The following is a 20,833-nucleotide window of genomic DNA, read 5'->3' on the forward strand; positions in this document are numbered from 1 at the left end:
AAGTGCCATGGCGTAGCATCTTTATTTCAGCCACTGCAAACTCGACTAGAAGTTAGAAACCTATGCAATGACATGATACCATAGGGAAGAAAAGTATAAGGGTTAGACAGGTGAGTGCGAGGCGTGGGGGTTAGACAGGTGAGTGCGAGACGTGGGGGGTTAGACAGGTGAGTGCGAGACGTGGTAAACCAGGTGTAAATAAGGAGTTTAGGGAGCACAGGACACAGACAGGGGCGTTGTTATTGAATTATTACGCATTCAGTTTTTTTTCTTCAGAGTGAAAGGATAACCAAAATGTAGTGCAAGACGACTACACGAACAAAGGTGAACGCACACACACACACACGTTCTGCTGGGTATACACGTTTATTACGTTGAACTGATTAATAGAAAGAATTGGAGCAAGACCCATCCCAATGCAGACTTAAGAAACGGAAGAGGAAAAACAAACAAAACTTAAGGAAGAGATCACCCCCGGCAACAGTTTAAATTGCCCAAGAGAGAGGAACATGGAAACTAAAAGTTCAGAAGACCCTTCCGCTTACCACACAAATTATACAATGACCGATGCCAACTTAAATCTTTTCCTTAAACCAATTCCTTCTCATCAACACAAGATAAACAAAGGACAATGTCAAACATTTCTTGTCTTGTTGCCTTCTGACTGTGGCGGGAGTGATTAAGGACAAAAAAAAAAAGAAAAAAAAAAGTTATGTTTGAAAGGAGATCATAATGTGCATGGTTATCGTCAAATTACCCAACGATGCAACATCCACTACAAGTGATGGGAGAAACCCCCAACTCTGCTTCTGGATTGGTTACTTCAATCTCCAATGGGGAGCCAGTGGGGGTTACAAAGAAATGATACAAACTGCCCATGCTGAAGAGGGCAGTAGTGAGCCAACACTACACAACTCCTCTAGATGTGTGTGACACAGAAGCAAAGCCTTGCCTTGCTTGGACTGTAAAAACTGAAGATGATTTCTTAAAAAAAAAATGGAAAAACAGAAAAAAGGATCAAAGCAACAGGAAGGTGGAAGGGGGCGGCACAAAAATGAGAGCTTGAGGTTCACCTAGGATCCTATAGAATTATTAACTTGTTCAAGTCCTATGAATAATTGTTTTCTTCTTTTTCTTTTACTACAAGTTCCAAGTCTTTTAAGTCAACAGAAATCAAGAGTCTTCTTTTTTTTTTTTCAAATCCTTGGGTATTTCTCCCCCTTAGACTTTGTGAAAAGATCTGGATGTAGACAGGAAAAAAGTAGGGCCATCGCAGTCTTTTGCCCAAAATGGTGACTGTTACTTGACCCGTCCTTGGCGATCCTACAATAAGGAAAAAAAAAAACAAAGACAAGACACCATTCAAAAATCTACAATTCTGGATAATCTAAATTAAAGGTTCCAAAAGCTGGGTATAATATTCACCATATATTCAAACATGATCCACCAACGTCATCATTTGGCATTAAAGGACATGAGATAGCATGTGCCCAAGAGGATTAACCTCCTCACCCACCTATTAAGTAGTGACGACCAAGTCTGAGCAGTCAAAACATACCCCATCTCTACTCCAATACACATTTAGTCCAATACACAACTGTATCACCCGGAGAGAAGAAATACTCTATTCTGATTGGCTGGTGGGGTGGCTATTAATTCTGAATAACAGGACACCTATGAATTAGATCTGGTAAAAAAAAGGTATTAATCACTGTTCCATATCAATGCTTATGAATGGTAACTATAACAACCATAGTAGGACGATGGTTGAGCCTGGAAGCAGGCTTCGCAACAATGGAATAAACTGTAAACAAGCTAACTGTCCATGCTATCGCTGTTAGGGCCAAAGAAAAATGTACAACAAACTGAACAAGTCGGCTTCTTTTTAAAACGGAACCGCTTGTTTCCTTTGTGTGCTATAAAGGCATGACTATTGCCTATAGTGGCAACCGGGTGATGAGTGGAATAACGGACTTTGAGGTGTCCACTCAGTTATATGGAATTAATGGACTCGGGCGGAGGCAACTCCCCTCAGCTGCGGGTCGGGGAGTTCTTTGCCTCCCTCCTCGTCTATTATGCAACATGTAGCACGACAACATCTTCTAAAGGACCCTTCCTGAGTTGACTGCTATATTGCCTCATGGTTTGTTTAATGTGTTGGTGTTTATTTATTGTGCTGTTTATTTATTGTGTTGTTTTATACCTGCATTCTGTAGTGGGCCCTGTTGGTGTTACTGGTGTAGGGGTCCCCAGTCTGAACTTCCACCTGAAACAAACACACACACACACACACACACACACACACAGCAGGCAGTTAGTATACATGGGAACATATACATTATGTAGGAGTTAAAAATAACACAAAAGCATCTTAACAATGGACCACAATATTACTAGTGATCAGATGACCTCCGCCATATCATTATAAATCTGTTAACTTTCCAAAGCTTCCTGTTTATGCGTATGCTGTCCAAAAGCAAAGAGCCTTTGCCTTCAATTGCACCAAGCAATAGTATCTCATGCTGTGGGTTTTATTCAGTCAATAATTTCAATAAACCAATAAATGAAAGAAATCCATTATGTGTGCTGGACAAGGTGTTGTAACTGCTGTCAGTCCGGGTCAGATGCAGAGCACTCCTTCGTGTGACACTGACCACAACACAAGGCCATTTAAATCGTGGCGTCCTTACTTGCTTATTCATTTGGCTAATGCTTTTATCAAAGCGACTTACATACAAGCACCATTCTTCCCAGAGCAAGATAGGCTAAAGTGCCTTGCTCAAGGGCACAATGGCAGCCAGGAATCAAACCCAGAACTTTTCTGCATACTAGCCGAGCTTCACCCCCCCCGCCATGTTCATATAGCATGGCCTCATACAAACACCAGGTGAACACACAGGGGGGCCAAGCGCCAAGTCAAGTCACGAAAGCCTGGATAAAAAAAAAAATTCTGCATTGAACATGTGGGGAAGGCTCTGCATGATTCATTGTTTTCCAATAACTTGGCTGACAGTATTAATGACAAAAGACAATGGTAATAATAATAAAAAAAATCCACTAAAATGTGGAAAACTACTGGACCTATTGGCAATCTATTTTGTTTATAAGAAAATGATGCAGTGTTTTTCAGATGCAACCCATTCACCAATTTAAATAATAGATGCAGCCTTTGAACATACAAATGTGGACACAAAACAGTGTAATACAAGCCATCACTGACTTCAATGGCAAAGTGGATCATGTGTCAACACCTGACCAACCAGCTGAAAGGGGGAGCAGAAATTATTCAGCTCGAGAGCACCCCCTTCAGCAAGGAATAAGAACTACACGTGTTGGGTCTCGAGACAAAAATGGCTGGCAATTGAACCACTCACTACATAAACACACACCAAAGTGTGCCCTCTGTGGGAATGACTAACGCAGGAGCAGCACGGTGGGCTGGGAACACATTTCCAGCTACAGCTTCTCAGGTTCATTCACATTCTGCTCAGCTCTATCATTTAGTCTAAAAAAAAAAAAGTTTCTTCAAAGAAACCTGCTAATTCAAGGAGTTTCTGTGAAGTGTCAAATAAATGGACTTTGAACTGGATTGAACATGCTGCCAGAGCAGACATCAAAAAGATCGCTCTAAACCCTTCACCATCTAAATAAAACATGGACATGATGCTCGTCATAGGCAGCCATTACACCATCTTCTGCAGCAGAGTGAACATTCAGAGGATTTATTGGTTATAGTCTAATGATGTTTTACGTATGCCTTCAATGAAAATAAAAGAAATCTGACTGACTTCTGGGTAAAAATAAGTACACAAACTATAAGGGTAAATATCAGGTCAGGTCTGCAAACACATTTCTGGCAGCTATGGAGGAGAACATGCTCCCAATAATGTACTCGCTGTGTCTCCAATGAGGACCTGATTGGTTTGTTTGTAATGGAACATACACTCACAACCAAGTATGCACTAGCATCACAATAAACCATCATCGCCCAAAGTTACTTAGAATAACCTAGTAACAGAGAAATTGTATTAAACAAAGTGCATTATGTCATTTATCCAAATCCTCACAATTCAGACAGATTCATGGTTCAGATTTTTTTTTCAAAAGAACATAAATCTAACAGACAGCACAACCCCGATCCCACACGGAGAGCAGGTCATCTCCAGACCCCTGCGACCTTTAACCCCAACATCTTCACTCTGTAACTCCCAGGTGCGGGCGGCCGCGGCGCGGTTACCTTTCTCACACTCTCCTCTTCCTCCTGACGCTTCTCGTAGTGCGAGAAGTCGTCGAAGATGGAGGTGGTGTGCTTGTAACCGGCGATGATCTTTAGGACCTGCCGCGCCTTGTCCAACGGCACCTCCTGCGTGTCCCGAGAGTTGGTGACCGGCTTGTTCTCGTTGTTCTCCAGGCGGATGTGCCGCAGCTGGCTGTTGGGAACGTCCTTGACGAAGATCCAGCGCACGTCGAAGCGGCCCTTCCACTTGTCCTGCGACCACACACCGGCGCAGGTGTTGTAGTCCACGGGCGAGCGCATCTCGGCCACGCCGCAGAAGTGCCCGCTGCCGTTGACACTGAAGAGCAGGTAGAGCGGGCCCTTGGCGCCCAGCGAGCGGTACGCGGCGTCCAGCCGCTTGTTGCCGTGCTCGGTGCTGCACCAGATGTTGTACTTGATGGAGCGGTGGATGTCGTCCTCGGAGTAGCTCTTGATGATGAACACGCGGCCTTGCTTGGGGTTCCAGTCGAAGTCCTTGGGGTTGTAGTTGTTGACCAGGCGCAGTTTCTCCAGCACGGGGTGGGGCTCGGAGGGCATCCCGGGCACTCCGCCCACTCCCGCCGCACTCGGCGGAGACTGACCCGGGCCCCCGCCGGCGTCCCCGAACCCGTTGGCACGGTTACGGGGCGGCACCCAGCGGGTGGGTTGGGAGGACTGGGGGTTGGGAGGGGGCTGCTGCTGCTGCTGCTGCTGCTGCTGGGCCACCATGGGCTGCTGCTGCTGCTGCTGCTGCTGTTGCTGCTGGCCGTTGGGCGGGAGTTGGTGGGGAGCAAGCTGGGAGGGGGGGTGCATCAGCTGCCCGTTACTCATGGGCAGCTGCGGAGTCCCACCGGCCATGGCGCCGGGCTGCGGGGAGGCCTGATTGGACGGTTGGCCGTTGGGGGGCATGGGGACGTGCTGGGGGGTGGTCGCCTTAGGCATGGTGCCCTTGTTGTCCCAAGTGCCAATGTCCATGTTGTGTTTGATGGGCGGAGGCGGCAGGTTCGCCCCCACCAGGCCGCCCTTGGTTTTGAGCTTGGGCTGCGGCTTGGCCGGCTTGCTGGCGATGTCCGCCCACGAGGCTGGCTTGACCGGGGCGATGGACACCGGGGGCGCAGCGGGCGGGCCCGACACCTGGCCCATGGGTCCCCCGGGGAGTCCTGAGCCCACCACCTTAGGCGCCATGTTGCCGCCGCCACCGCTGATCTTGAGCTCTGCCATGCCCTGGTCCAGGCTGTTCATGCCCACGGCCTTGTTGAGCGGCTCGCTGGCAGCGAAGGGAGACTGTCCGTCGATCATGGCGCCCCCTAGAGAGCTGGGCGCGTAGGCGTAGTTGCTGCTGTAGCCCGAGCTCTGAGTGGACTGTCCCTGAGAGCTGCTGCTGCCCCAGGCGGAGAAGTCGATGCCGCTGGGGAAGAAGTTGAAGCCGTGCTGACCCAAGAAGGGGTTGCTCCCCAGCGCCCCCGACTGGCCAAACATAGCGTCCGGGAGGAAGTGGTGCTCCCCGTTGCTGAGCTGTCCATAGGAGGCCAGGTAAGGCATCGGGGGGTCTCCGCCGGTAGACCATGCTGCCTCGTTCAGGGAGTAGGTGAAGCCTATGGAGGGGCTGTAGTAGCTGGGCATGTAGGAGTCCGACATGGCCGTGTACGCATTGCTCTGGAGAGAGGAGGAGGAGGAGGAACGCACGTTACCATATAGAGTAGTCAAGGGCTGCACATACAACTTCACTTGGGGCCAGTGAGCACAGAGTAATTCACACAGCAATTAAGGTAAAAAATATCAATAAAAAGATGAATGTCCCCTGATTAAGATGTTCAGGGTCCAAACCTTGAATTTAAAACCAAATGTTGAATATTTAAACATTGTGTGTGGCTTAAAACAAACAAACAAAACAAATAATAAAAAAAAAAACCATCTTCATCTTAGTTTACCAAGTGAATGAAATGTAGACAGTACTATTTCTAAACAAAAGAGTTTACATGTGAGAGCAGGTTCACACACCCCCTTCTGCATTGTGGTCGTGGCAACAGAATCATGACAAAGGGATGACATTCCATTGCATGCAGGAGGAAAACAGTCCCTTTCATACCCACGGTGGCCCATTTACTTGTGAACCCACCCCCACTACCATGGAGCATCCAATAAAAGATCACCCTCATTACAACGCCATGACTTACACACACTTAGTCATGGGTATTGTAATGCACTCAGTAAAGTTTTAGAATTTTATACCGGAATTTTACAATATTTTTTACTCCATCTCGCATGATTGGATAAGAATACATTAAACGTAAGTGAGACAAGCGTTAAACTATGAATGTGCATCACTTAAACAAACATATTTCTTGCACATAAAAAGTGTTCATACAGTTGGTCTAATTGATCAATGTAAAATCATTGGACATACAGGTCAGTTTCTGGCATGTTGTCTTCAATAAGGACTTAACAGACATACCTGTCTGGTCTGAGTGTTCAGGTAAGGCTCAAACTCGTCATCATTTAACGTGTCCTTCTGTGTGACCGTCCCGTTTTGCACTAGGGGGAAATAAACAACAGGTACATTAGAATAGTGGACAACATGGAGAACTACAAAGACTAAAGACATGGGGGTCTTATACGCCTCTAGTAAGGGTCTTGAATTAGTTATTGCGTCATAGGATACGGTAGGTATCGGCCTGCCTAAATAAAATGTAAAACAAAAACTGCAACAACATTCAACTTGTTCCTTGAAACTGCTAGTGACCACAGCGCTCCTCGGTTCCTCGTGTGTTCAAGTGCTGACGTAGCTGACGCTGGTTTCGTGTGAATTACCTTCCATATTAACTTCAGTATTGAGTGCCCATTTGAAAGCAGACGGCGAGTATCCAAAGGTGAAATATAATTGTATGGCTCTTTAAATTAATACGGTGAACATGATTTACGGTCAGTCAGGAGCACGCTGTTGGCATGCAGTGGTTGAGTCTTTCCCGGGCGCTGAACTAAATTACAGTAACGTAAACGTCACATAGCCGCTGTCTTCACTTAACATTTAATCGTGTTTTTAATAAAATATTAAACACGAACCTAACCGATGCTTCTTATGACAAACAAAATAAAACCCCCTTCACTCGCTTATCACTTTGTAGAAAATTATCACAATCCCTTGACACCCGTCTCAAATTTCCCGTCCAGACTGTAGGCTAGCTTGCTAAGGAACATGCATCACCAAGTCTACTTCCTTAGATTTATCACGAAGCTATCGCTAGCACAGTTAGCAGGCTAGCCCAACTTCACTGGCTTCCTGGAGCGTGAACATAAATAGCACGCCATTTCGAAGAATAGAGTGGGGACATTGTTCACATCGAGAATATAACGCAATGAAAATGCATGTTCTGATAGGTATCGTTGAGACAGTCTCAGTCAATTTATCAAAAACAGCTTTAAAGAATACGGGCCTTCAATAGCTTGCATGCTAGTGGTTATCATTGAACAGCGCAAGCAAAACCTAAGGTCTCCATCGCACACGGACGGATAACTAGTGAGAAGAACTAGTCATAAAAACAAAACTTACCTTTATTTCCTTGGCCTTTCGGTCTCTGGATTGGGTCCAGGTGATTCATGAAGGTTTGAGTTATGAGAGGAAAAGAAGGGAAAATAAATAAAGAAATTTATATTCACCAGTCAGTCCTATAGCAGGTGGTCAGGCCTACTGCACTACACAGGGAGAGTCACTGCTGCTCTGGTGCTACCTAGCCAGCTAGCTAGCTACGTCTCGGTGGAATTTTTGGTCTCGTATTAGTTCAGAAAGTGACTCTCTTTACCTGTTCAAGAAGGCTGCTGGCTGACATTTCTTTCTCCCTGGAGCCTGCGTGTTTAAATGATTTTTAAATCAATTCGGCAGGGTTAAGAAATGTCTATCTAAGAGTTAGCCAAGTGCCCTGTCTCTCTCTATATAGATTGGATTCTACACAATGGCGGGCTGCAGTTCCTTCGCTCTGAGAGCTTGGATGAGAGCGACTTATTTCAACATGGCCGAGCCGCCCAAGTGTACGGAGAGCAAATTTATTTTGATCAATAAGCGCCATCTATGGGATTGGAGGTACGAAGTGCCTGACAAACCTTAGTACCTGGCTGGCACTTTAACATGTTTACCAGGCCTCAAAGGTCATAAAAAAAGATATGCCTACTATTTTCACCCCTTCTTTTTATTATTTGGCTCTCATGCTTGTATTGTTGTTATTCTCTGCTTTTTAATGGTGTAAAGCACATTGAAGCATTTAAGCTGAACAGACAGAAACTCTTCAAAAAAGCTACTCATTTGTATACATTATGGTTATGGTTACGCTTTTGTCCAAAGCGACATACAAATACAAAACAATATAATACTTACATTTAACAGGGAACAAATTAAGATGTTGGTCAGAATAGCATAATAGGAGAATAGCAATAATAAACAACAATGTCAATTCAATCAATAGCCTAATGAAATAAACAATGAAAAAAGCAATAATAAACAATAATTTCCATTCAATCAATAATATAAAAACAATAACATGGTAAGACTACATTAAGGAGAATATCAATAATAAACAACAATGTCAAATTAATCAACAGCCTAATGGAAATAAAACAATATTATACAAACCATAACACATATGAAGAGCTTAATGAACTAAGTGTATGTTGAACAGATATGCCTTTAGACCCCTCTTAAAATTACATTACATTACATTAACACTAACAACACAAGAATGAATATATTTACAGATAAGATACATTGAGTCATATCTATGCACAGTTGATTGATTGAGGCTTATCTGTCTAATTTGTCATCTTTGTCATTAGGCCTAACAGGATATATGGAAATGTTTGTTTTCTAAATAAGTTTTCTAAGTTTGTATTTCTTTGCAGGACCTGTGGACTACTGAAACCACTGCTTCAGTTTCTGATTGTGACCCACAGACCATCATTCTGACGTATGAGGCAACCTGAGGGCCACCACTGTATAAAACTACACATTGAATCCCACATTGAAACTACATTACTGAATCCATGATCAAGGATCACCAGCAATGTCCTCACAGACCACAGGTGGGCTGCAAACCCCTGGTTGATCATCGTTGCAGGCAACAAAACAAATCTATGTTTGATACTGGTATATAATAATTTGGTACTGGTAACTAAATTGAATGGCAGTTGTAATCACTAATATGATATGGTTGTTTGTTTCTGCAACTCAGAAAACTTAGTTCTCGGTATCTTTACTATTTTAATGTCTTATACTGTAGGCTTTACCAGTGCTTGTCCACTAGAGGGTGCCATTGCTCATGAATATTTTTCTAGGTTTTCTAGCTATTGACCATTGAACATGGAGAGTGGTAGAATAGATAGATAGATAGATACTTTATTGATCCCCAGGGGGAATTCAAGATGAATGAGAATGAGAAGTGGTGAGTTAGTTGAATATTGTACTGCTAGTGAAGTGAACAGCAGGAAGGCTGCTGGTCAGCTGTTAAAATCCTGTGCTGTTCAGCCATCGACTGTACAGTATAATTAGTGTTTATGTCCTTTCCCAACGTGCCACCCAACTGCATTATCACCAGTGGTTATGAAAGCCCCAACTGCATTAACACCATTGGTTATGAAATGCTTTGAAATAATTAGAAATGCTTTATCTGATCATCTTTGATCATTTTGTTTGTGTGATTACTTTTATTCTTATTTTGCTGTATTATTCCTGTATTTACCCATCTTAACACATATCGCTTTAATATCTGAGCTTCTTGCCATATCTTGCCATATACATATCTTACAATCTGCCTCAACAGTATTATGCACCTTCCTTTGAGGCCTGCAATATATCTCCCATCCATTTGAACTACATCAACATGATTGCATATGGGTGCTTGCTGGTTAATTGCCTTGCTCAAGGGCACAACGGTGGAAGCCGGGAATTAATCCCACAACTGTCAGGCCACTGCACGCTAGCCCAGCACCTTCACACTTTGAGTGCCAGAAATGCAATATTGCGTTTTTTGTTCCGATGCGTGGAGTGCCAAAAGCGCAATGTTGTGTTTTTAACTCTTTTTTTAAATTACTCAAACACGCCTTATGGGCGATTTTAGGAACTCTAATGAATAGAACTGAAATAGATGACAATCAAAAACTCATGAAAACGCACAATCTGGGCATTTTATCATAACTTGGCTTTTGATGGTTGCGGCTTTGGGTCGAATCAGTGACGCATGCACATCAGATCAAAACCAGGCCATTTATTTTCGTGGGTTTATCACTAGGTGGCAGTCTTGCCAGGTCTCTTCCCGGAAACTTTATAGGCAGCACTTTATGCAGCCCTTGCCACTTAATCTACTAACCCCCCCCCCCCTAAATGCACAAATAGGCTGACACTAGACATAATTTCACTGCATTTCTTACATCCAGTAACTATATGCATGTGACAATAAACTTCCTTGTATCCTTGTTCTTGTCAGGTTGAACTTTTTCTCCATTTCTAGAAACAAAACAGGGATTTTGATGAAAACTAGCCACTGTTTAGATTGGGATTTCTCAGGAACAGAGGCATTTAGAAATAAACGGTTTGTACCCACTGAGAGCTTAAAGTCTCACCTGTCAAAAGAGCCATAGTATGTGTCCCTAGCTATAACACAGAATACGCTGTGGCTCTACAAAAATCGTCAACAATGATGTAGATTGCTGGCACTCTGAGCCAAAGCTTCCGAAAACAGTGCATCATTCAAAATGTTAACCACTACATTACACTACCACCACCCACAAACATGTAGGTTTGTACTATAGACCGGTCAGGAGGTGGGTATGGGGTGGGCGAAAGGGTTAGTTAGGGCTGAGGGATGAAGTAATCTGTACCAGTTTGTTTTCACACTGTAAAAAAAATATCTGCCTAGTTTACTCAAAAAAGTAATGCAACCTATTACAAGGGCTTTTTTAAGTAAACACAACTAGAAATAAGGCAACTTATTGTAAATGTTTTTGTGAGTATACTCGAAGAGAGGGCATAACTTACATAATCAATTTGAAATAAAAACATCTTTCAACTATAAAAAGCTTTTTCTACCAACTATTCGGAGGACTTCAAAACACAAGTTTAAGTTACTAGTTGGTACAACTTAAGATAAAAAGTAAGGAAAACCCAAAGCAACAATTAATGCAAGTGATTTATTGCAGAAATCAGTGTAGAAGCACTGCACACACAAGTAGCCTCAAAATGATCTTTTACACAGCCTAAATGCAGCATAGAATACACAGATATTTTTCGAAAATGTTTTGAAACTACAGGTTTTCACCTCTAATCAGTGAACTTTGAGCTGCACACAATCAAAAAATAAATAAATAAATAAATAAAAATAATTAAAAAAAAATGTTTTGAAACTACAGGTTCTCACCTGTAATCAGTGAACTTTCATCTGCACACAATAAAATAATATATCAGAAATGTTTTGAAACAATGGGGTTTCAACTATATTCAGTGATCTTTGAGCTGCACACAATCAAAAAAAAAAATAATAATAATAATAATAATTAAAAAAAAAAAAAAAAAAAAGTCACTTACAATCACAATACACAATAGGTACTGTAGTGTTAAGATCCTGAGTGCTATGGGCCTCATAATACAAACTGTAATGAGGGAACTCTGTAATGAGGATAAAACATGGCTTTGAAAAGAAAATGCCATTGTTTTCAAAATTGAATAATAAAATGCACTTTGTTGTACCTTTAGTTTACAGCAACAAAATTGTATAAAAATGCATGGTAACATTTTACATGATGGGTAAGTACATATCACATTCATAGCAGCTGTGAAATTATCAAACTAAGTATTTATAATTTATTCATAAAACATGACTCAACATTCATTCACATCCAAGTTTAACACTGGGAAGTAAACTACATAGAGATGACCCGGGAACTTTGGACATTTTCCCTTGAGTGTGGGCAAAGCGGCAAAATATTATAATTACCTCAAGGTGTCAACAAATCAGGGTCAACAAATACTGGTCAGCTATATGTAGTTTACCTCTCAGTCTTAAACTCGGATAAGTGATTATGAATACTTAACAACCTGTATAGCAATAATATAAGCTATTCATACAAATATTTAGATATGATATGATCAGATGACAAGCATAAATGGCAATAAATATCGCCATTCTGACTGCCATGAATGTTGTCATGTCTTCTGAAACGGTCACTACAGCTACTATGAATGTTATGTACTCACCCGTCAAGTAAAGTGTTACCAAATGCATAAAATTAAACTTAAAAGGTCTCACAGTCCTAACAATCAGTAAAACTTACAATAATGTGCCATTACATCAATCAAACTATCGCAGATGTCCCTGCATTTTATTTCCGAAAGACAGGGTTCTCGCAGAACAGCTGGTAGCTCCTAGGTTGAGAAAAACCTTTTGTATCACCTCAAAGGTATACTTGAGGTTTTTGGGGTATTGCATATTGATTGCATAAACAAGGCCCATCAAATACATAAAATGCAGATGGTACATCCTTAATATCCTGGAGAACAACAGTCTCTTCCAAAATGATGGCTGTGTTGATTACCGCAGGAAGAGACTCGACTGCTGCAACGCCATCTTCTTTCACTGTGAGGATCCCAATTTTCACACCTTTGGTGTAGTCTTCCTCAGCATCTGTATCCTGAGAGTGTGCAAACACAGAAGACACCACTGATTGAGTCAAACATAATTAAAAGAAAAGCTGTATAGATTAATCAATTTGTTAACACAATCAAAATACTTTTAGAAAGTCATCATAAATACACTACTTGGCTTGTGTACTATGATATAGTGTGTATCCAACTGTTTTATAATAAATAAAAACACAGTTTACATATTACAATACAATGCGTCATTCAATATCAAGGGACAGGGAAGAGGAAGACGGCAAAAGGGATGCCAGAGAGACGGACAGAAGACAGGGACGAGTTGGTAAAGGACACAAGGAGATTGGGGATAGGAAAAAGGAGGAGAGGCAGGATAAAAGAGAGGGGCCAAAGAAGTAGAGGAAGAAACACAGGTGGTGAGATAAGACAACATGCACAGAGAATAAGATTGATTGTTACCAGACATTTCTTGAAAAGACTTGTTGGGTCCTCCCTGAGGTAGAGGGGCAATCCTTCCAAGGCTATTCTTTTACGGTGTTCTGCAATCGCCATCACCTGGGCACACAGACAGAGATACAAAGATTATTTAATTCCCAAATTTTCATAATTCAGAATGAATCTGTAGTCATTAAAGTGCATGCGTTTTCCTAGTCTGGCAACCCCAATTTTAGCTTTGTCTTTGCTACCGCGGCCACGCATGACGTTAGTTCGCACAATCAGTGAGAAAGCAAAAAAAATAAAAAATTCAACACATTACATGGGTTGAGGCAAGCTAAAGCTGGGAATCATGGAAATAACTTCATGTCACAAACTATTGTTGTGAAAAGGTTGTGTCTATTTTCCTGCTCCCCTGATATAATGTTAAGGCTAATGTTGTTTATAAATTTAAATGTGAATTCGTGACGTAAAGCGTTTTTGCTCTGAGCAAAAGTAGCAAAACAGCAGTGAAACTTGCCAGCATTGAGCAGAGCGGAAAGCAAAGGGGCATAGCAGCTACTGCTGGTGATGTGAAAACCCCTTTACAGGAGAAACATTTACATATCACTTTGTATTGTTATTAAGCAAAGTTTGGCTAACGTTAAATGAAGTCAAAAGGACTGGTCCAACGTTTATAAAAAGTAGTCTTATTTAGATTGTAACGAAGCATCTTACAAGTTAGCAAACACAACTTTGCATGACAAGCTATGGCATTTCGCGTTTTCAGCTACAACACAAACTGTTCCCCAGCAATTTGGCTATGGACACAACTGGACAATAATAAGATGAATTACGTGAAGAAAGGGAAACGTTCGTTGTTCAGAGGTGTACGCATAACTTTATAGTCATTATCATTGGCCAAAGTCTCACCAAAGATGTCGGTTTATGTTAGCTTCCATTAACTAGTTAACATTAGCTCGCCAGCTGAGTAGACTAACGCTAGCTAGCCATTGCAATGTTCAACAAACTATACAAGACTTGAGTTTAAGGCGATACAATGACTGTGTAGATTGATTTTGTACTTTACCTTTACTGCGATGTTCCTGGTCGCTGTAGAGAGAAACCACAAACTTTCTGGCGATCTTCCCCGCGCACGCAATCCACCACATGGAGTAGTTCTTCTTGGCTTTGCCTTGAGCTCCTTCTGGCTCAGTGGGGAATCCCCGTAGTGATTCAAAGTACGCATGTGCCAACATGAGATTTTTTTTCAGGTGACTTCACAGACACAGGCAATTAAATATTGAAGTTGAGTCAACTGGGTTACAAAAGTATGTGAGATGAAGTCACAAAACTTGATAAGATAAATTCATTATATGAGTTTAGTATATTTTTCTGGTCTTTCCAGTTCTGTTTACTCCTTTACATATTCTGGCTGAAAAAATGCAAGTTCTAATTTTTACAGTGCATAAACTGTTGTACACTCTTATATTTATGCAGTCAAAATAAAAATCACTGACAAAAATGTGAATAAATAAAAAAACAAATACTGGTAGAAAATTCTTCTGTTTACATTTCACTGACTTAATCCATGTAATTTAGTCATGTCTTGCGAGATTTGGACAAAACCCAAAAATGACAAACATTGTGTGCATATGACAAAAGGTTAATTCAATGAGACATTTTAAAATAATGAGCATCCAAAAGTATTTTTTCCCAAAATTTATTTATATAAACAGAAAAGAAAAGAAAATGGGTGAAGATGATGTGTTCATAACCTCACTCAGTGATTGGGATCTGACGAAATAATAACCAACAATACATTTCCATTTCCATTTCAACAGGATCATTTTCAACATTTGAAGGACTAAAGACGGCCATATTTTAAGAAACCATGTACAAAACTTTTTCTGCTTTCAGAACACTTAGACTTCACTATCTATGAGGTCAAAGGGCGTCGTAGTCATCATCATCTTCGTGCTTCCTCTTCAGGGAGCCCGATTCTGCTGCTGAATTCTGGGACACCATATTCGTTGTGATGAGGATGTTCTTGGAGCCTATGATTGACGGGTTAATGAGGACATTCTGAACTGTTGGTGTGGATGGGGTGGCTGCATAGGAGAAAAACAAACAAAAAAAAAAAAACAATATGTAAGATCAACTGATTTTGAGATAGCAAAGGGGGCTCAACCCCTGTTCTACTTTTGTTTCCCCTGGATCATCAATTATATCTATAGACACTTAAATGTTGCAACATGTTGGACTACTGTTGGACTACTTTTTGCACCTTACCATGCACACAGTATTACAGGCCCAGTCCAGGCCTGTCACTGCAAGCGCCTCATGCTGATCATCCTTAAGCACACTGTGGATTTTTTTTATTTAATTTATATAGTATATTTAGTATTTTAGCTTTTCTTATCTTCTACTGTGTCTATTGTACAGTGGAGTTTTGTTATTTGTATATACTTATATTTACTCTTTCTGCTGTAAGTGCATGTTGTGTGTGATGTCTGTATGCTACCGAGACCCTTGAATTTCCCCTTGGGGATCAATAAAGTATCTATCTGAACATCTATCTATCTATCTATCTATCTATCTATCATGTGGGTTGAACTTTCCCAATCATCAAAATCAACGCATGAATCCTCAAGAGCCTTAAGTTATATCCATCGCCAGCAGAACTGGCCCACAGGGAGGGCAGCATCTTACACATTTGAGTGCATTAGCAATGGATTAGCACCTTAGCCTCCCAGTTGACTTATAGAAGCTAATCTTCTTAAAATGGCAACCAATGCTTTAAGTTAGTCCCCTTGTGTGCCCACTGGTGCCTACCTGACTTCACAGTTGATGCCTGTGAGGAGGGGATCTGAACGGTAAAACGTTGGCCAGTTAATGACACCGGCGTCCCCATTTTGGAGGCCACCGTCTGGACAGAGGGCGTACCTGGTGACACCACACCACACCACACCACACACAGACGGGAGAGAAATGCACTCTGGTCAAACACACTGCAGCTGCAGCTGGCGTCTCAACAGCAATAAAGGACGGAGCAGCAAGCTTTTCACTTGTGGCCATCTGATGAGAAGCACTGTGTCGCCAGTGTGTTGGTACGTTTATGATACACAAGGTAATCTTTTGAATAGTGTTCCTGAGCCATGGTGTTCAAGCATATTCCAATTCATACTGGATGACAGATTTGTATCTGGAGAACTGGAATCATTGGGAAGCAAATTGTCACGATCATCCAATCAGAGAACATGGAACCGATTACGTGACTGCCCGGCAACATTCTTGAAAGAGTTGCCCCATCTGTCATTACCTGTAGTAGTTGGTCCTCTTTGAATGGGCAGGGCAGTCAAGACACATGAGTTAGGAACTAAAGTAGGTCTGCACAGTTATCGCAATCGCAATATGAACCAACGCAATTATCTAATCGCAAAAGCTACAAATAATCGCACAGTTAATCTGTCACATTTATGGCTTTTATATTCATTTCATCCTCCTTGACTGTGAAACTTCTGATTGGTGAGCTTCACAGTCAATCAGGAGTGCTGTGGTTCTCATCCACTAGGCATGCTCACCAATCAGAAGTGGTACAACTTAGAGAGACATTTGATATATTGAACTAAATCAATAGATTGACTTTCAAAAATCATATCGCAAAATCTGTCAGAAAAATCACTATGAGATATTTCCCCCAAATCGTGCAGCCCTAAACTAAAGCACGTAATGTAAAGTATCTCTCACCAAGAGTGGGAGTGCTCGGTCGGCTGGACACTGCTCCGACACTCAAACGTGGGACTGTGATTCTCCCGGCTGAGGACGTCACCTACACCACAGAGATTAAAATAATACCAACGTTAGATGTTCTTTCCTTACAAGTGCATTGGAATAATTTGCTTCAAAAACATAACTTGCATAGAATGCAATAACTTAGTGGTCAGAAAAGCTTCTACAGGCCAAATCTACATTCAGTGTCAGTGACTCACCATCAACCCTGACGCAGAACTAAGAACTAAGGTCTGTTGTGAAAGTGTTGTTTTTAAGGGTGATTGTGTTACTTGTTTGTTGTATTTATTGTGTCTGTATTTTAGAAACCCAGCTGTGGAGTCAAAGACAAATATCCACTCTTGTGGACAATAAAGCTATTATTATTATTATCCAAGTCCACTCACAACTTTTATTTTTATACAGACTTTTCTTTTGACGTTTGACATAAAAGTCTGTGTATAAAAAAAGAATGTTATTGCCTGAAGGGCAGAACACACTGTGTGCCTTGACTTACTTTCTTCTGTAGGGACTTGAGTCTGTAGTTTGGTGCAGTCAGACAGTAACGGTCAGGGGGAAGCCGTGGCCCCGTGTACGGCTTAATGAGCGGGAGAGGAGTCTGGTTCTTCTGCCGAGCAATCTCAAGGAGGAACTAGTCAGGGAGAAAGCGTGATTCAAAGAGATGAAACATGCTGGTTAATGATGTACAGATTACACAGACTGAAGTCATCTCCCTATCCTGACCAACACAGAGGAGGACACAACATGCTGACAGTGACCTTGTGGTGTTTGGCAGCTGTTTATTGTGTTGAATTGAACAGTTGTGTATGTATAGTTATATTTTCTCTTTTATCTATCTCTGGTGATATTTAGAATTGTCAGTGCAGTACAGTAATATATGTATCTACAGTATACTGCAGAATAAACAGTGATAGACAGCAAAGTAAAGTAGAGCCCTTCCAACATTGTTTCTTGAGTTCAGCTATATCAGATGTTAACCTAAAATACAATATGCAATGACATTGTTTCTGGAGTTCAGCTATATCAGATGTTTTAAACCAAAATACAGTATGCAATGATTCTATGGTAACTTTGACCTTGATGAAATATGTTACATACATCTCGTGGAGGAGGGGATGTGAAAGACTGGTCCATCCGACATTGGATGGCTAGCCTGATATCATCGGCGTCGACATTAGATTTCTTCGCATGTGTGGCATATATTTTGGCGTCATCTATGATGGTGGTTACATATCCTGGTTGAGAGCATAAAACGCCATATGTTATACAAAAGCAATACATAATATGTTAGAATAGTTACGACTGCAACCCCAACGTAAGTAATTCCTGATCACACAACACTTCACTTACTGTATGTGAATTCCAGCATCTGATTGATAACTCTAGGTTCGTACTCCGTGATCCCCATGTCTTTCAAAATTTGAACCATAACCTTAAACGGGGGGGAAATGCAAGGTTATCTACATGGAACGCATAAACGATGACTTGAAGTAGCCCATCATCGGCAGTGACATGTTCCCACCGACGTCAATGTGGTAGGCTAATTATGTAAGCTAGGTGCTAGCTTGTTAACTTTACAGGCCAAATGCATTCACTACAGATTAATGAAGCAATGCAAATAAGATGAATACGTCGAAGGATGTTACCTATCCATACCACTATTGTGCACGCTACATATGGGCTATATTTTTTAATGATTACTACGATAACAATGGCTAATAGTTAGCATAGATCGCTATATACACATTACTGGCGGATCAATATTTAGAGTAGTACAAATGCATACAACACATATTGCTGCATAATGTAGAACTACTGCTGGAATTGATATGTTCTCCATCATTAATGTAAAGCTAATGAATTAAAGCGTATCTTACCTGTGCATCTTTAGGTATAGTTTTCGGAGACGCCATTTTTACTTCCCACCACTCTTCCCATCAGCCCCGCGCTGTTGTTTTCATTTGTCGACTTCCGTACTGAGCTGTTCGTACGAGCGCGCACTGAGCAGTCAGTTGCCTCTGGTGGGCCTATGACGAGCTGACGACCATTTACTAACGACATTAATTTAATTTAGAAATATGTCAGTTGTCAGAAATATGCAAACTGATTTGTAACTCAGCCAGGCCATCTACATTTATTTTTGTGTATTGTAGATTAATAAGCAAAGAAATAGAGTGGCCAGTGTAGGCTAAAGTGTCAAAATCTACAAGTTCGGTATAGGTAAGCCTAGGCCTATTTAATGCCGTATTTTTAACAATGTGTTTCGTTATTTTTGTAGAAATTATCCTCACATCTGTAGCCTATATTCCTGTCTGTCAACATAGTTGGCCTGAGGGTATGCATTGGAAACGCCCCTGCAGGTAAGTCCTAGCCTATAATAGCCTAGAAAAAAAAAAACTGACTATAAGCAACCTCATAAAACTCAACCATGAGGAAATTAATTTGCCCAAGCTGAGGATGGCTATTGCTGGAATGTGTGCAGGGAAAGATTCTCAGTCTCAGATTGGCCTAAACGTTTGTTTCAATTTCCCCTTCATCTTTCACACTACGGAGCTACAGGACTATGGTGGGAATTATCTTTTCAGAGGTGGGGATTTATTTTTAAAGACCCAATTGCGTTCCCTTGCAATACGTTTGTGTTCCCTCGCAATTTGTTTTGCGTTCCCTCACATAGTCAAAAGTATTTTAAACAAATAGATTGAGGGTTTGAGGGAGTGTCTGTGACTAGACCTACTGTAAAAAATGGCATCATGATATTGTTATTTAATTTAAATATTTAAATTCTGGCTTATGATTTTTGAACATTCTATGTAGCTTACATATGTATGTCACTGTATCTCTACTCAACCACTAGATGGTCTCATATCAATCCTGTCTCACATAGAGTAGCCTAGTGCATTGGGGAGAGGTCTGGTGTGTGTGTGTGTGTGTGTGTGTGTGTGTGTGTGTGTGTGTCTCACATTCTGGCTATACATTTGTAACTTTGGAAATGTTCCCTGAACATCACTGACAAACAGATCTGATCCAAATATGTAAAAATGCTCTGTGAAGTATGATGTCAGGGCGCAAAAATAAACTCATCCTGTGTATTCGCAGAAAGCCTGAAATGTGAAATATAGATAGCAGTAAGTCACTTACTCAGGGCTGCATAACTCACATGGTGCCTCCAGCATACTTTAGCAACCTGTCAAGAAGCCAACACTCAACACCTAAAGAAAAATCAGCCCTGCTTAGACAAGGTATCCAGCTTAATCTCTCTTACAGGGCTGTATAATGGGAAGTAATAATAAGAATAAGAATAATATTGTTAATAATGAATTGAATTTTGAATTCTGGCCACCACCACTCGCAACATCATGTACTTCATCATCATCATCGCCATTCACCGCCATCTTTAGCACCATCAACAAGCAGAAGAGTCATTATCATCACAAAACATAGCTTTACAATAAAAAGCTAATGTATAAAACCAAGTCTGAAAAGGTTCGGCCAGCCTCATTAGGGCCTGTGTCCCGGGGGCATTATGTGATCTCCGTTCCCGTCTCTGACCATTGTGTCCAGGGCCTCATTATGTCCTTTAGAGGCTCCTGCCCCCATAATTAGCGCATCAGTTTACTGTGTGCAATGCATACACTACCTCGCTCTGTCGCCACACTAACACAGGTGAACAAAAAGAAAGCCTTTTATAATGGGTAGCTGTGTTGGACAGTAGCCTGTTAACGCTAAGTAGCTAATCA

General features: G+C 41.4%; 2 protein-coding genes and 1 long non-coding RNA gene across 3 annotated transcripts; all 3 read right to left on the bottom strand.

Annotated features, from left to right (window-relative positions):
- Nucleotides 1-347: 347 nt before the first annotated feature.
- ythdf2 (YTH N(6)-methyladenosine RNA binding protein 2) lies at nt 348-8,266 on the bottom strand. Its single transcript, XM_048258322.1, has 6 exons — nt 8,056-8,266; nt 7,806-7,830; nt 6,711-6,790; nt 4,238-5,911; nt 2,204-2,266; nt 348-1,323 (listed from the first exon to the last, which is right to left on the bottom strand). The coding sequence occupies exons 1-6, from the start codon at nt 8,080-8,082 to the stop codon at nt 1,300-1,302; spliced, it is 1,893 nt and encodes a 630-aa protein (XP_048114279.1). The 5' UTR covers nt 8,083-8,266; the 3' UTR covers nt 348-1,299.
- Nucleotides 8,267-12,765: 4,499 nt separating this feature from the next.
- LOC125302088 lies at nt 12,766-14,502 on the bottom strand. Its single transcript, XR_007194836.1, has 3 exons — nt 14,395-14,502; nt 13,350-13,445; nt 12,766-12,925 (listed from the first exon to the last, which is right to left on the bottom strand). It is a non-coding gene; the product is annotated as an uncharacterized LOC125302088 (long non-coding RNA).
- Nucleotides 14,503-15,011: 509 nt separating this feature from the next.
- Nucleotides 15,012-19,090, bottom strand: taf9 (TAF9 RNA polymerase II, TATA box binding protein (TBP)-associated factor). Its single transcript, XM_048264233.1, has 7 exons — nt 18,974-19,090; nt 18,447-18,528; nt 18,195-18,331; nt 17,593-17,727; nt 17,055-17,136; nt 16,140-16,250; nt 15,012-15,415 (listed from the first exon to the last, which is right to left on the bottom strand). Exons 1-7 carry the CDS (start codon nt 19,007-19,009, stop codon nt 15,252-15,254), a joined length of 747 nt encoding a protein of 248 aa, XP_048120190.1. The 5' UTR covers nt 19,010-19,090; the 3' UTR covers nt 15,012-15,251.
- Nucleotides 19,091-20,833: the final 1,743 nt, after the last annotated feature.

Source organism: Alosa alosa, chromosome 1, assembly GCF_017589495.1.
Source record: "Alosa alosa isolate M-15738 ecotype Scorff River chromosome 1, AALO_Geno_1.1, whole genome shotgun sequence".
Lineage (NCBI taxonomy): Eukaryota > Metazoa > Chordata > Actinopteri > Clupeiformes > Clupeidae > Alosa > Alosa alosa.